This window comes from Thamnophis elegans, chromosome 3, assembly GCF_009769535.1.
Source record: "Thamnophis elegans isolate rThaEle1 chromosome 3, rThaEle1.pri, whole genome shotgun sequence".
In the NCBI taxonomy this organism is placed as follows: domain Eukaryota; kingdom Metazoa; phylum Chordata; class Lepidosauria; order Squamata; family Colubridae; genus Thamnophis; species Thamnophis elegans.
Window position 1 is genome coordinate 99,550,445 of NC_045543.1, and position 12,561 is coordinate 99,563,005.

General features: G+C 35.6%; 1 protein-coding gene across 4 annotated transcripts in view; it reads right to left on the bottom strand.

Moving 5' to 3' along the window:
- Window positions 1-12,561, bottom strand: part of FER (FER tyrosine kinase) — a 129,885-nt gene that overhangs the window by 83,143 nt on the left and 34,181 nt on the right. For 3 of the 4 annotated variants that reach the window (XR_004254994.1, XM_032213491.1, XM_032213490.1), the window contains exons 8-10: window positions 11,694-11,813; window positions 7,512-7,634; window positions 6,732-6,921 (exon numbers count right to left, since the gene is read on the bottom strand). Coding sequence is in view for 3 of the 4 variants with exons in the window: in XM_032213491.1 (XP_032069382.1) it covers window positions 6,732-6,921; window positions 7,512-7,634; window positions 11,694-11,813 (433 nt within the window). In the remaining variant the exon portion in view is untranslated. Of the gene's footprint in view, window positions 1-6,731; window positions 6,922-7,511; window positions 7,635-10,189; window positions 10,503-11,693; window positions 11,814-12,561 lie in introns of those variants that run through there. The other variant, XM_032213493.1, reaches the window with a different exon arrangement.

Below are 12,561 nucleotides of genomic sequence, written 5' to 3' on the forward strand. Positions count from 1 at the left end.
TCCTGTGATATTTTATAAGGAGATTCTGCTCACAGATAATTTTTGTTCTATAAACCATTTTATGAATAAATACATTTAATTTTTTTTTCAAAACCATGGCTTTAAGCTGGCAACGAGCTCCATCTGCTGGTAACTGTTATAAACAGAATGTTACCTAGCATTGTCCATTTAAGCTTGAGATTTTTACCTTTTTATAATATCAAGCTGACACAGATGCAATGAACATAACTGTTTGCAGTACATAAGTATTAAAACTGAAGCAGTAATAATTTTGGTTATATTTTTACAATGTTTCCTTCTATATACTGTATATTAAAGCTTTTGTGGTTATTTATTGTGTCACCAGACTGACCTGGTAACCTCAATTTTATCTTATGTCCCCTGGCTTTGTCTTCACTCTAGCCGAAGATTAATGATACCTTACCCTACTATTCCTGTACCACACAATGTCAACTAGCTTCAAACTGAGGTTCAAATTAGTGCAATTCATGATTATACTAGCATCGTTCTAATGCCCCAGCAAGATCTCCTTTCCATGAAGGTATACTACTTGTATGGAAGATATGGAAGGGAGTTTTAACATTATTCATGTTTTAAATAAAAAGGTAATGTTTATAATAGAGTATCAATAGTGGAAACCCATAAGATCATAGTTACACTGAAAAGGGAGAAAGCAGCATATTCATCCAAGGCTTCTACATTTAACTTTAAACCATAGCTTATCAGTGTGAAGCTGGCTATTCTGTAGCATCACTTTTTTAAATTGTTTGCGTACTTCATAAAAAGTATTCATTCATTCCTAGGAGATAGTGAAATCGCAATTTTGGGGGAAATGAGGAATTTCATTCAATCTCTCCCCAGTTGTTTCTACCCATCCTATCTAATCTGACAGGAGACACATGCTGCAAGTCACATTGGCTAAGGAACATTGGCCCAGAAGTCTCTTTTCTGCTTTCATGCTTGGCATCTGAAACATTAACCTTCTAGAGATTTGACTAGCCATAAACCCCACTGGCCTTTGGTAAGGCCTTAAAGACCTGATTCTGTGCTTGGCCTGAGGACCTAAGTGTGTGAAAGAGACCATCTCCTAGCATGACAATAGTTGTTTGGTTTTTTCTTTGCTGCTATATATTTTAATTTTTGTGTACATCTATTTTTACTTTTGCTTTAATATTGTTAGTTGCCCCAGCTCATTTATGGAAATGAGCAGTCATATACCATGTTTCCCCTGAAATAAGCACTTGGCCTTATTTTCGGGGAGGTCTTATTATTTTTGAGGTGTAGGAGGCAGCAAGGTGCAGGAGTGGTCACCTCATGGCTGCTGCTGGGTGGCAATATTTTTGTGGAGGGCTTATTTTCAGGGGAGGACTTATTTTAGTGCATGTGCTCAAAAGCCCAATTAGGCTTATTATCCAGGGAGGTCTTATTTTTTAGGGATACAGGGTAAATTGTAGATTTTGTCTTTGCTCTATGGATTTTTTTCTGTAATTGTTGTAATATTTTAAATTTGAATTCATTTCCATAAGAGAAAGTATAGAGAAAAATCAGGGTTTTAGCAAGGATATTAAATTTTAATTTTATTATTCAGTCAAAATACAGCAACAGTTATAAATATATAAAAATACTTTTCCCTATAGAGCTTTTGCCCTGAAGGTTAATAAATGTTAACTGCATTGAATATTTTACAAGAGAAAAGGTCAGTTCAAACTCTTCACAAAATTTATTTTATCAGAAACTAAACCTCCTCCAAGGAGCTCAAGGTGGCATGCAAAAGGTTGTATCCAATGGGAGAAGGTATAAGGTCAGACCATTCCATCAATGGAACCAATTTTTGATGTCCATTATTCTTTGCAGCAAATCTGGACAGTGTAGGAGATGTTAAATGGCAAGTTCCATTAATGTTCAAAGTTGCCTACAAAGATGTACCATTATATTATTTCTACCACCCTGTAAAATATTAGTCTTTACATATAGTCCTCAGAGTAATTGGGATCTTGCAGTCCCAGGTACATTCATTAACCAAATCCCACGGTTGTTAGCAACATGACCTTCTGCTGGCTTCCCACAACCAAAGTCAATGGGGATGTTGGCACAAGGCTGCAAGTCCCAGATGATCAAACAGGATGGCTGTCAAATGGGGGAGGGGACAAGGGAATGCATGGGGGAGGCACAGTGAGGGTGCACAAGGAGTGCACAGGAGGTGTGGCAAAGGTCAAGGGAGGCACACGAGAGAATATGCATGAGACATGGTATGGTTGGGTACAGTGTGACGTGCACAAAAAACTCAGTATAAAAAGCACTGCCTGTGAGATTGATTTTGCCCCATTGGGGGACCCTCTCTTCCAAGCAACATTTCTGCTCTCAAAGAGGCCTAGTTAAAAAAAAGTCTGTCTTGAAATCCAAGTAGGATTTTGACACAGGGCATTTGCATCATGGGATGTTTGCAGCCACCACCCCCCCAGAAGCCCCTCATTTCTAGGACTGACTCCTAATGCCCAATGCCAAATGGTCCAACTGTGAATTAATTTGAGGACAACCCATCAAATTAACAGCAATTAATGGATTTTGTGCAGTGCTAAACTGAACAAGTATTAATTACACCCATTTTTGGAGAAAGGAGACAATTACAATTAAGAGTTTATTGCTGGAAGGAGGGAAATTAAATCTTTTTTGGAGAAAGATACTCTTTTATGCACAGAAGTCTTTGGGTGGGTAGACTACCTCAAGCCTGGAAAAGGACTATCTTCCTGCTGTCCCAGGCAAAAAGTACAAGCTTGCTGCCTCAGCTTAACTGCAGCAGAGATGAAAGCTTGCCATTACAACAGCATGGAATGATAAAGAATTCCTGTCAGTCTATCCCAATTCGGGAAAATATTTCTTTAATTAAGAGAGGAGCTCCATGTTACAAAGCAAAATCAAGTGTCAGTAGAAATCACTAAGCAAACAAATGTCACTAGAAATCGCTAATGTGGCGATCATGGAATTAGGATGTAAAAGATTGCATTTGAAACTTGCAATTTATCCTGAAACTTAGTTTAACATTTTTCTTCTTTTTTCTCTCCTATCTATGTTATGAGGATTTTTAAAAATGGCAGGGAGAAAAATAAATTATTACCATATCTGCATTATATTTGGGGAACATGTCTGCAGATAGAATATCTAAATCCATGTCCCAACACATGGTAAATTAATTTAAAAACGCATCTGTTTCAATAAACACCATTTGCTTAAAATTAAGGAATACCTGTGCTATATTTCATTTTCAATCATCCAAAGAAGAGGAAACAATATTGTGAAGATGTCTCGATGCTACCATTGTCAGGCACAATTTTATGGTTTAGGTTTTGGAAATCATGTTTTTCCTTTGAGCTAAAGCCATATTCTTTGATGTGAAAAACTAGCTTTTTTGGGAACAGCGATGAGAGTAGTCAAACAATAGGACTGTATTCTAAAGACCTTGATCAAAGCTAAGAAAGAAACAAACTTGGTGAGAAAGGAGGAGAGGCAATATATTTTACAAAAGACAAAGGGATGCCTGGGATCATCAGCTACCTCAACACAAATACATTTGCTGCATGAAGAATTTTATGTAAGATGTCTGTTTTTTCTCACATTTTAAAAAAAGAAGCCTTTATTGCACACCAACAATTTGTTGCCTTTACTTTTGTTCCCTATCATACATTGAAATATATGTAATAACCTGTTTCTGTACTTTTCAAAGGTATTGGATGTTTCTCTCTCAAATTCATGGACTCAATTCATTCTAGCTCTACGTCAATTCAGGAGTTTGAGTTCTATGGGCAATAATAGGTAGATTGGTTTGTACTGTAGAATTAGATGAAATTATTTTGACATGTCATATTTAAAAGTCTACTTATCCATAAAGCATAGCCTCAGAGCCCTTATACAGCCTTTAGCTTATAAAAGATTCTATACAAATAAATACCTTAGAATTTAGAATTTTTTTAAAAAATGCAAGTTGGGATATAGACTGAATAACATCTCAGGCACCTGCTTTTTTCATAATTTCAGCTACATAATTGCTTCTATAATTAGGTTGTTTTGGGGTAATATGCTTACCAGAAAGCTTATCTTTATTATTTTATATATGAAAACAGTGTGTACATACACACAGAGAAAAATGTGTTATATCTAATTTACTTTGTAAACAAAAGTTCCTACCAAAGTTACTAAATAAGCCAAGGCAGTATATCATCATAAGAATTAATACAATTCCAGGTCTGAAAAATGGGGTAAATAGAAATAACAAGAGGCTAAAAAAGATGTATGTATGTATGTATGTATGTATGTATGTATGTATGTATGTATGTATAGTTTTAAGACAATATCTAGAAATTCTTACAATGATCAATTCTCATTTACATGCAAAGTTTTTACAGTATTATATTCTCATGAAAATATGCCTCCAAAAGTATAACATTCTCTCTTGCAAATCAATATGTGATTTTGATTTGATATCGGGTTTTCAAAATAAAAATACTTTTGTTCTCTAAACACAAGCATAAAATATTTGTATGTTTTTCAAAAAATCCTACTCAGTAATTTGAGGCAGTGACCCAAGCAGCCAGTTTGGTTAAGGCATTAGGCTAGAAACCAGAAGTTCCAGTCCTGCCTTAGGCACAATCAGCTGGGGACCTTGGACTCTCTCTTAGCCTAAGGGAAATAACAAGCAAGAGCAAACCATGTCCGAAAAACCTTGCCAAGAAAGCTACAGGGACTTGTCTTTGTAGTCACCAGGAGTCAAGACTAAATCAAACGCATAAAAATAAATAACATGAGGCAAATTTATGAATGATTACTGTCATAAAATTAATCTCTTTCAAATGTTTTGCCTGCTGTAGAGACAAAATGCAGAACTGTACGGATATAACAAATAAGTACTATGTATTTTTTTCCCGAATAGAAAGAGCATTGGTGTTTTCATTTTGTTGTGGGAAGGAGCACTTAAGAACATCATGTGCAGCCATGAAAAGAAATAATTTCCACTTAAGGCATAAACAATCAAAGAATTTCCAATTCAGGCTCAATTTATCATATTGTGGATATTTTATGAGAAGACCCATTGCTTGGAAAAGTCAGTAATGCTGGAAAAGTTATGAGAAAAGACAACCAGCAACAAGTTGGATTCACTTGATCACAGCAGTGATAGGTACACCATTGACTGAAGTGTAGGGTTAGGCTAGGTCCATCAATGTAGTTGCTAATAGTCAACATCACTTTGATAGCATCAAATCGATGTCTACTTTCAACATAGGAACTTAGCAACTATCATTTAGCTGGGATCAGTTCATTAATCTTAAGCAAGTCTTACCCATACATTTGAATTCATTTTAAATAGTGCCAAGATTCTCAATAAACACTGTTTTGTGTTAAATATTGTTACAATTAACTGTCAGGAAATATGAATACCTTAAAACAGCAATGGTGAACCTTTTTTGACTCGCCTGCCATAAGCGGGGGGAGCGCAGGGGGGTTGTGCACGCATGACAGGCGCAACCCCCCCCCCATTTTTGGCATTTTTTTTTCCACCCTCCCCAGCTCCAGAGGCTTTATAGGAGCCTGGGGAGGATGAAAACAGCCTCCCCCGGAGGCCCTCCGGAGGCTTCAGGAGCTGAAGCCTCCGGAGCGCAAAAAAATGGCCCTATGGGCAAACTGGAAGTTCTTGAAGTTTAGTTTTCCAGAGCTTTCAGGGACCTTCAGGAGGCTTCCCTGAAGGCTCCGGAGGACTAAAAACAACCCTATGAGCAAACTGGAAGCAACTTCCGATTTGTCCGTTGAGTGGTTTTTCGTCCTCTGAAGCCTTCAGGGAAGCCTCCGGAAGGTCCCTGAAGGCTCCGGAGGGCTTAAACCAGCCCTATGAACAAACCGGAAGTCTGTTCCCGAACTTCCAGTTTGCCCATAGGACCAGATTTTTGCGCTCCGGAGGCTTCAGGGAAGATCCTGAAGCCTCCTAAGGGGCCTCCAGGGGAGGCTGTTTTCATCCTCCCCAGGCTCCAGAGGCTTTATAGGAGCCTGGGAAGGGCGAAAAATGGCTTAAAAAAGGCTGAACTCAGCTGGCCAGTGTGCACATGTGCACTAGCCAGCTGACAGGGCAATGCCTCGTGTGCCGACAAATGACTCTGCGTGCCACAGGTGCCATAGGCTCGCCATCCCGGCCTTACAATGTATCATAGGTAGTCCTCGCTTACCAACCATTTGTTCAGTTATGATGGCACACAATTAGGGGGACTTAAGACAATTCTCAAAACTGCAGCCTTTGCAATGTCCTTGTGGTTATGTGATTGTGATTTGGGCATTTGGCCACCAGCTCTCATTTACAGTGCCTGCAGCATCCTGTAGTGACATACGTACCATTTGCAATCTTTCCTGCCACTTTCCCATGAACAGTCAGTGGGGAAGCCAGCAGAAGGTTACAAGTTGCTCAGGTAAGTTGTTCCCATTGTTTTTTCTACTGAGGAGGAAGAGAGGAGCCCTTGAGTGGCAGCATGAGTGTGGACCCTGCTTGCTACCCACACTGCACCAAGCCCTCTAGGCCCAGCATTGCCACATTTGTACCAAGGCACACCTTCTCCCACCCAATTGTACTAATTCCAATTCAATTACTGTTGTTAAGTGACAACTACCTGTATATAATTTGCTTTTAATTACAATTCTTTTTAAAGCAACATTAGCCACACTATCCTAACTTACTAAATAAATGTAAATTTTACCATGGAAGAGACTGATCTGGCATCCTCCTCATAATTGACAACAGGTGGGGGCTCTTTTCCATCATTTTCTTGCACTTTTTGTTGAAGAAGTTCCTTCTGGGCTACAAATTTGACTTCAGTGCATTTTAGCTGCTGAACAGTTTGCTTTAATTCTTCAAGGGCTTGCTTCTGGCTTAGCAGAAGCACAATGCTGAAAAGAACGGCATCAAAATTATATTAAAAGCAAAATGGAAGCATGTATTTCATTTCTCAAGATCATAACAAATAATATAGATGGTGTTGGGAATTGGTTATTAATTGTCAACTTCTTTTCCCCCTCAAAAAAGCCTAATCTAAGGAAGAACAGAATAGGCTGCATTAAAAAATTAATGTAGAGGAAAACATTAATAAATAACTATCTAAAGAAGAAATCCATGCAAATTTCCCAAATTCCATATAACTCAATTAAAGAAATACATAGTTTAGAATCATTATATTCAATCAAAGGAATGGGAAATAAATTATGCCATTAGACTCAATAAATAAACAATAAAAGAATTTAAAAAACCAATGCTAGAAGTACTGTTAAGATTTTTTAAAAAGAGTTTTACATTAGCTTATAAAATCAGTTATTAAATATAGTCAATAATTCTAGACTTACAAATGGTGCAATGAAGCATGAGCTTAGCAAATGAGTTACTGTACATCATCTGGATTTCATTTTCATTCAAGAATATTATATGAATAATTTGGAAAATTAATCTTATATATCATACACTTCCATATCTGCCATTTACTCACTCAGATTTTTTTTCATAGATCTTAGAAGACTCTTCTATCTTCTTTTCTAATTCCAGAACTAATTCCTCCTTATTTAGAAGTGTCTGCTGTGTCTGAATCAGTTCTTCTACTACAGTTTTCAACCTATGATTTAAACAAATATAATCTGTGACTATTTAGCAGAACCTTCTTTGTATTTCTCAATGGAGAATTCTTTTTCAAATAATCATCAAGTTTAGTTTTTCTTTTTATTATGTACTATTACTAATTTTATTATATTTGTAAACTGTTTAGAGTAGTTATATTAAAGAAATCTATAAATCTCATAAATAAAATGAAAGCTAAAAAGAATTTATACTTTTTGTGGAATCTTTTCAAGCTGTCAAAGTCCAGCAACATTTATATTGTATGCTTTAAAAAAAAAAGTCAAGTACTTTCATAAAAATGAGGCACAATAACAGGAACAATAATATGCTAAACATATTGCAAACAAAGTAGAATTTAATGGTTTTCATTTTGAGATTATTCTGCTTGTAATAAAGTTTGAAATAACATAATGCAATAAAGCTCCACAAATACATTTTTACTACATATAAAAACAATCTTCTTTAGCTCATTGCATTTATTTATATGGTACTGGGACTTTTCTTGTTATGAACTAATTGTGTTCATCTAAATGTAGCAAAATTAATTTGCCATAAGGACAAGTAACAGTTTAGAAACTTGTTATATTAAAACCATAACTGTACTATGATAATATAAATTCATTAATTCTTAATGGCCAGTTTTTAAAAAATGCATTGCCCTTTTAAGATGTTTATATCCAACTGAGAACATCTGAATTCTGAACTGACCACCAAGAATGCCAAGAATAATAACCCTTCATTAAAAAAATATCACTTATAATATTCCACAGAAATGAAGAGTTGGAAGATTCACTAAGTCAGCTAACTGCACTGAGACACATTAATTTTCCCCAAACTGTCCAGTGGTAGGACAAAACGTATCATCTATTATCTCAAGAATCTGAATAATACAGTAGCACAGAACAATGTCAAATTAAACAGAGCAGATTAATTTGCTAGATTTATTAATTTACCACTTTCAATTTTCTTTGCTTTCACTATTCATCAATAAAGGGATCATAACTAAAAATCCATGTAACAGATCTTTTCCAGAGAACAAACACTCTTTCTTTTTCTATTTTATGCTACACAAATCTTATTTCAAAGCAACTAGGTACAGTGCAAGTATCTTGTTCCTCATACAATCGAACAGAGAAAAGACAAGTTCCAATGGTGCTTAGAAGTCTGGAATTCTTGCTTTTTATTACAATAAATTATGATCACAGTGGCAAGACCTTTTATGAATTAAGTCATATATTGAAAGTTGTGAGCAGAAGTTAATTTCACTTACAAACAGGAAATTATTATTTTTTCTTTTCAGGTATTTCACAGCAATGACAAGGAAGTTGATGAACTTCATCAACTTCCTTGTACATCTTTTTTTTTGCGGGGGGATATGGTCAACCCTGATGATAGTACAGAAACGAGAAACTTTCTTACATAAATGAATGCATGGGAGAAATGTAAGGTGCTATCATGTTATAACAATGATTATTTGTCTACAGATACACTCATTCATACAAAGATATATTTAATGACATAAAATTATTAGTATTAATTATTAGGTGGTCTATCATTCAAAATTTAACCCAAATCCTACCACCCTCATCTACATTAAAACAATCATAGCTCCAAACTAGATGGTTTCTCATCATTCCTCATTCTGGGGCATGGGCCTATTGAACTGTTTTTACAGCCTTGGTGATTTCCAAAACATCACAAGATAAGGGACAAAGCACATCATTGGTTGGACTACTACATAAATTACTGGTTCACATCCCTTAACTTGTTGCAGTGGAATATTTCAGGTAAGCTCTCTAGATGTATAGACTAAAAGACAAAATCGTGTTTAATAAGGCTGACTCATATGTGTCCTAACAACATTCCAGGTCTTTATAGTTAATAGCACTTTGAATTTTGAACTGGCCACCAAAACTGGCTGGTAACAGATCCAAGAACCAAAGTACATGAAAATCTACAGTAGTATGTTCTGTTTCCTGTCATTTGTTACACTGAACCAGCTGCAAGTTTTGAGTCATTACCAAATGCAACCTTGTATGGTTTGCACTGTAGTAATTCAACAGTAATGTAACAGTTACAATTACCAAGGATTTGTAGTTTAATTGGTGCTAAAATAAAAATGGATAAGTCTCCTTGCCATAACCCCAGTGATTATGCTGAACATGGCTGTTGATTCCATTGACAAAATCATAGAACAGATGTTTTACTGCTTTTATTGTCACTATGTGGTCACAAATATGGCCATTTGGATCTCAGTCATTTTTTATTTTATATCAACATTGGTTCTGGCTTTTCAGTTTCTTTCACTCCTGAAGCTCCTACAATAACAGGAGAACAGACTGATTTGACAACTGAAATTGGGTGACTTAGAACAATCTCATCTAGCACTTGGACCACCTCAACGTAATGGAGATTAACAAGGCAAAATGATAAATTCTAAAGTTACAATTAGACTCCTCTTCAATATTATATTCAAAATCAGACATAAACATCTCCACTTCTCCTTTTCTTCATATTCAACTACCTATTATAAATCAATTATCTAGAGCCTACCTGTTTATTAAGTAAAGTAAGGGCTCCTCTTCAATTTTCTCATTCAAAGGGGATCCTTGCAGCATATCACCCAAGGAGTCTAATATTATAACCCATCACCAGTCCACAAGCTATGCTTTCAAACAAAGCCTTGGCTGTTTATTTCATTCAGTTCTCTCTCTTTTCTCTTTCCTCCAGCCAAACAAGTATTTAGGAACCTGTTGCCAAAAACAGCTTCCAGTCTTCTACTCTTCTGGATTTTGCTCCAAACCTTGCAAACAATTCTCTATTCTTTGTTCTGGTCTCTAACATTCTCACTGATTTTGCCAGGATATTGTTCCAGCCACAAATTTTAAGTATTTTTCTGGATAAGTCAGCTCCGTGGCTCTCCTGTGAGTGCCTGATCAACAATGGCAGTTATCACTCTGTTCTCTCTTTCTTCTGCAGCTGTCTCTGCAAAACATAAACCAGCAGCAACTTTGCTTACTCTCCAAAGCTTCTGCCTTTATCCAGAGTCAACTCCAGTCTGGCTTGCCTCCCCAACTAGGCATAGTCCAATACGTCTCATCTTATTTCCGCTGTTACTACCCCTAACTTTTCCCTTCCCATATCCCATTCAACACCTTCTAATTTAACCTTCCTTCCAACATATCCTCTAACATCCAACTGCTTCTCACTATGAGTTAGTTTTTACATATGGAACAGCTAGTCTATTGTCAAAACAAGACGAGCAATCTGGGCCTTCCTGTAAAACAAGAATGCTATTCAGGACATTACATAATTCAGACAGGAGAAAGAACTACAAAAATGTAAGATAGATTTCACTATGACACTGTTTTGATACAAAGCTGGTCCAGTTTTAGAAGCATTTTTGTCAGTCCTATGGGCACATGTTCTTCTTGATGTGTGGATTGCTGTACCACAGAGTTCTCTTCTTCCCAGATGCCTTTTAACCTTGATTTAATAGAATCCCATTTAATCAACCAAATTTCATTCCAATCTTTCCTCTAAATAACAGCTGCCCACTGTATCTGAAATAAATTGATGCAAATTACACAATTTGCCATTTGCATAATGATACCATTATGAAATGCCCTACGTAGTCCTGATGATATACTTTAATATTAAATGGACAAAGTGTAACAGAACTCCCTCTTCCTAAGTGGCTTGTTATAGTGAGATTTCATTGTCATTATTCTCCAACTTTCTCTGAAGTAGCCATCATCCAACCACAATCTTACACAACTCTTTTATGTAATTCTTGGCAAAAGAAATATAGACCCACATTTCTCAAAACTTAAATTAAAAAAGCAAAATAATTTTTGATAGCATAACCATTTTGATTTATATTTTATTTTGTATACAACCTGATCATTAAGAAAAATTGGAAGGGAGACAAAAAGACAGAATGGCTACAACTTTCTTATAAATTTTTTTATATTACATAGTTCTTACCTGATTCAGCACACTTTTTATATCTTACATAGCCAAAATTGAAAAGGAAAAAAGATACTAAATTACTTACATAGTTTGTAAACCTTCAGCTGTCAAATTATTCCACATAATCTCATTAGCTTGAAGATTTTCATTTTCTTCTAATAATGATGTATCAAATTCAATTTCTTGTTGTTCAATATCTGATGTCCTTTAGTAAAAAAAAAGCAATAATAATACAAGTATTAGCATTTCTTTTTTCAAACCACTTGACAGCATTTTTTAAGAACCTACTCAAAGAACTGATGAGCTCCTAGGACTTCCCTTCTTCAGGGGAAAGGGGAAAAAAAGAAATTATTCAGAATTGTGGCTGCAGTAACAAGCTTCCATCACCGATCATTGTACTGGGTAGATTAATTATAAGTTAAGATGCATTGACCCTGAAAGTTATAATAATTTAAAGTTAGCTGAATAAAAAATACCACTTTATAGTTATATCATACTTTCTGGCATAACTATGCCATGTTGTAATGGTTTTTCATTCATTCATTCATTCATTCATTCATTCATTCATTCATTCATTCTCTGATGGAGATGGACAGTTAAGAAATTTATCTCTAAGTATGAAAGTTTTGGATATACAATCAAAAGCACAGATTCATCCACTTCAGTCTGCTACAGTAAATCACATTTAGATTTTTGAAATGAAACAAAGTCTACTATAGAAGATACTCTTTTACTGCTTCAGTATATTAGAATTCTGTTACCTCTTCTGTGGAATTCTATTTGCTGCAATAGATTTCTAGCAAAGAACTGCAGTGGCAGAAGTAAATAACTATTAAAGAACCAGACTATTTCTAAAATTAATATAAACAGAACTTTCGAGAGATGTTCTGCCATTCTAAATTAAAACTGATTTTCTTTACATATATACTACATTTATAATTGCAAACTCAAAA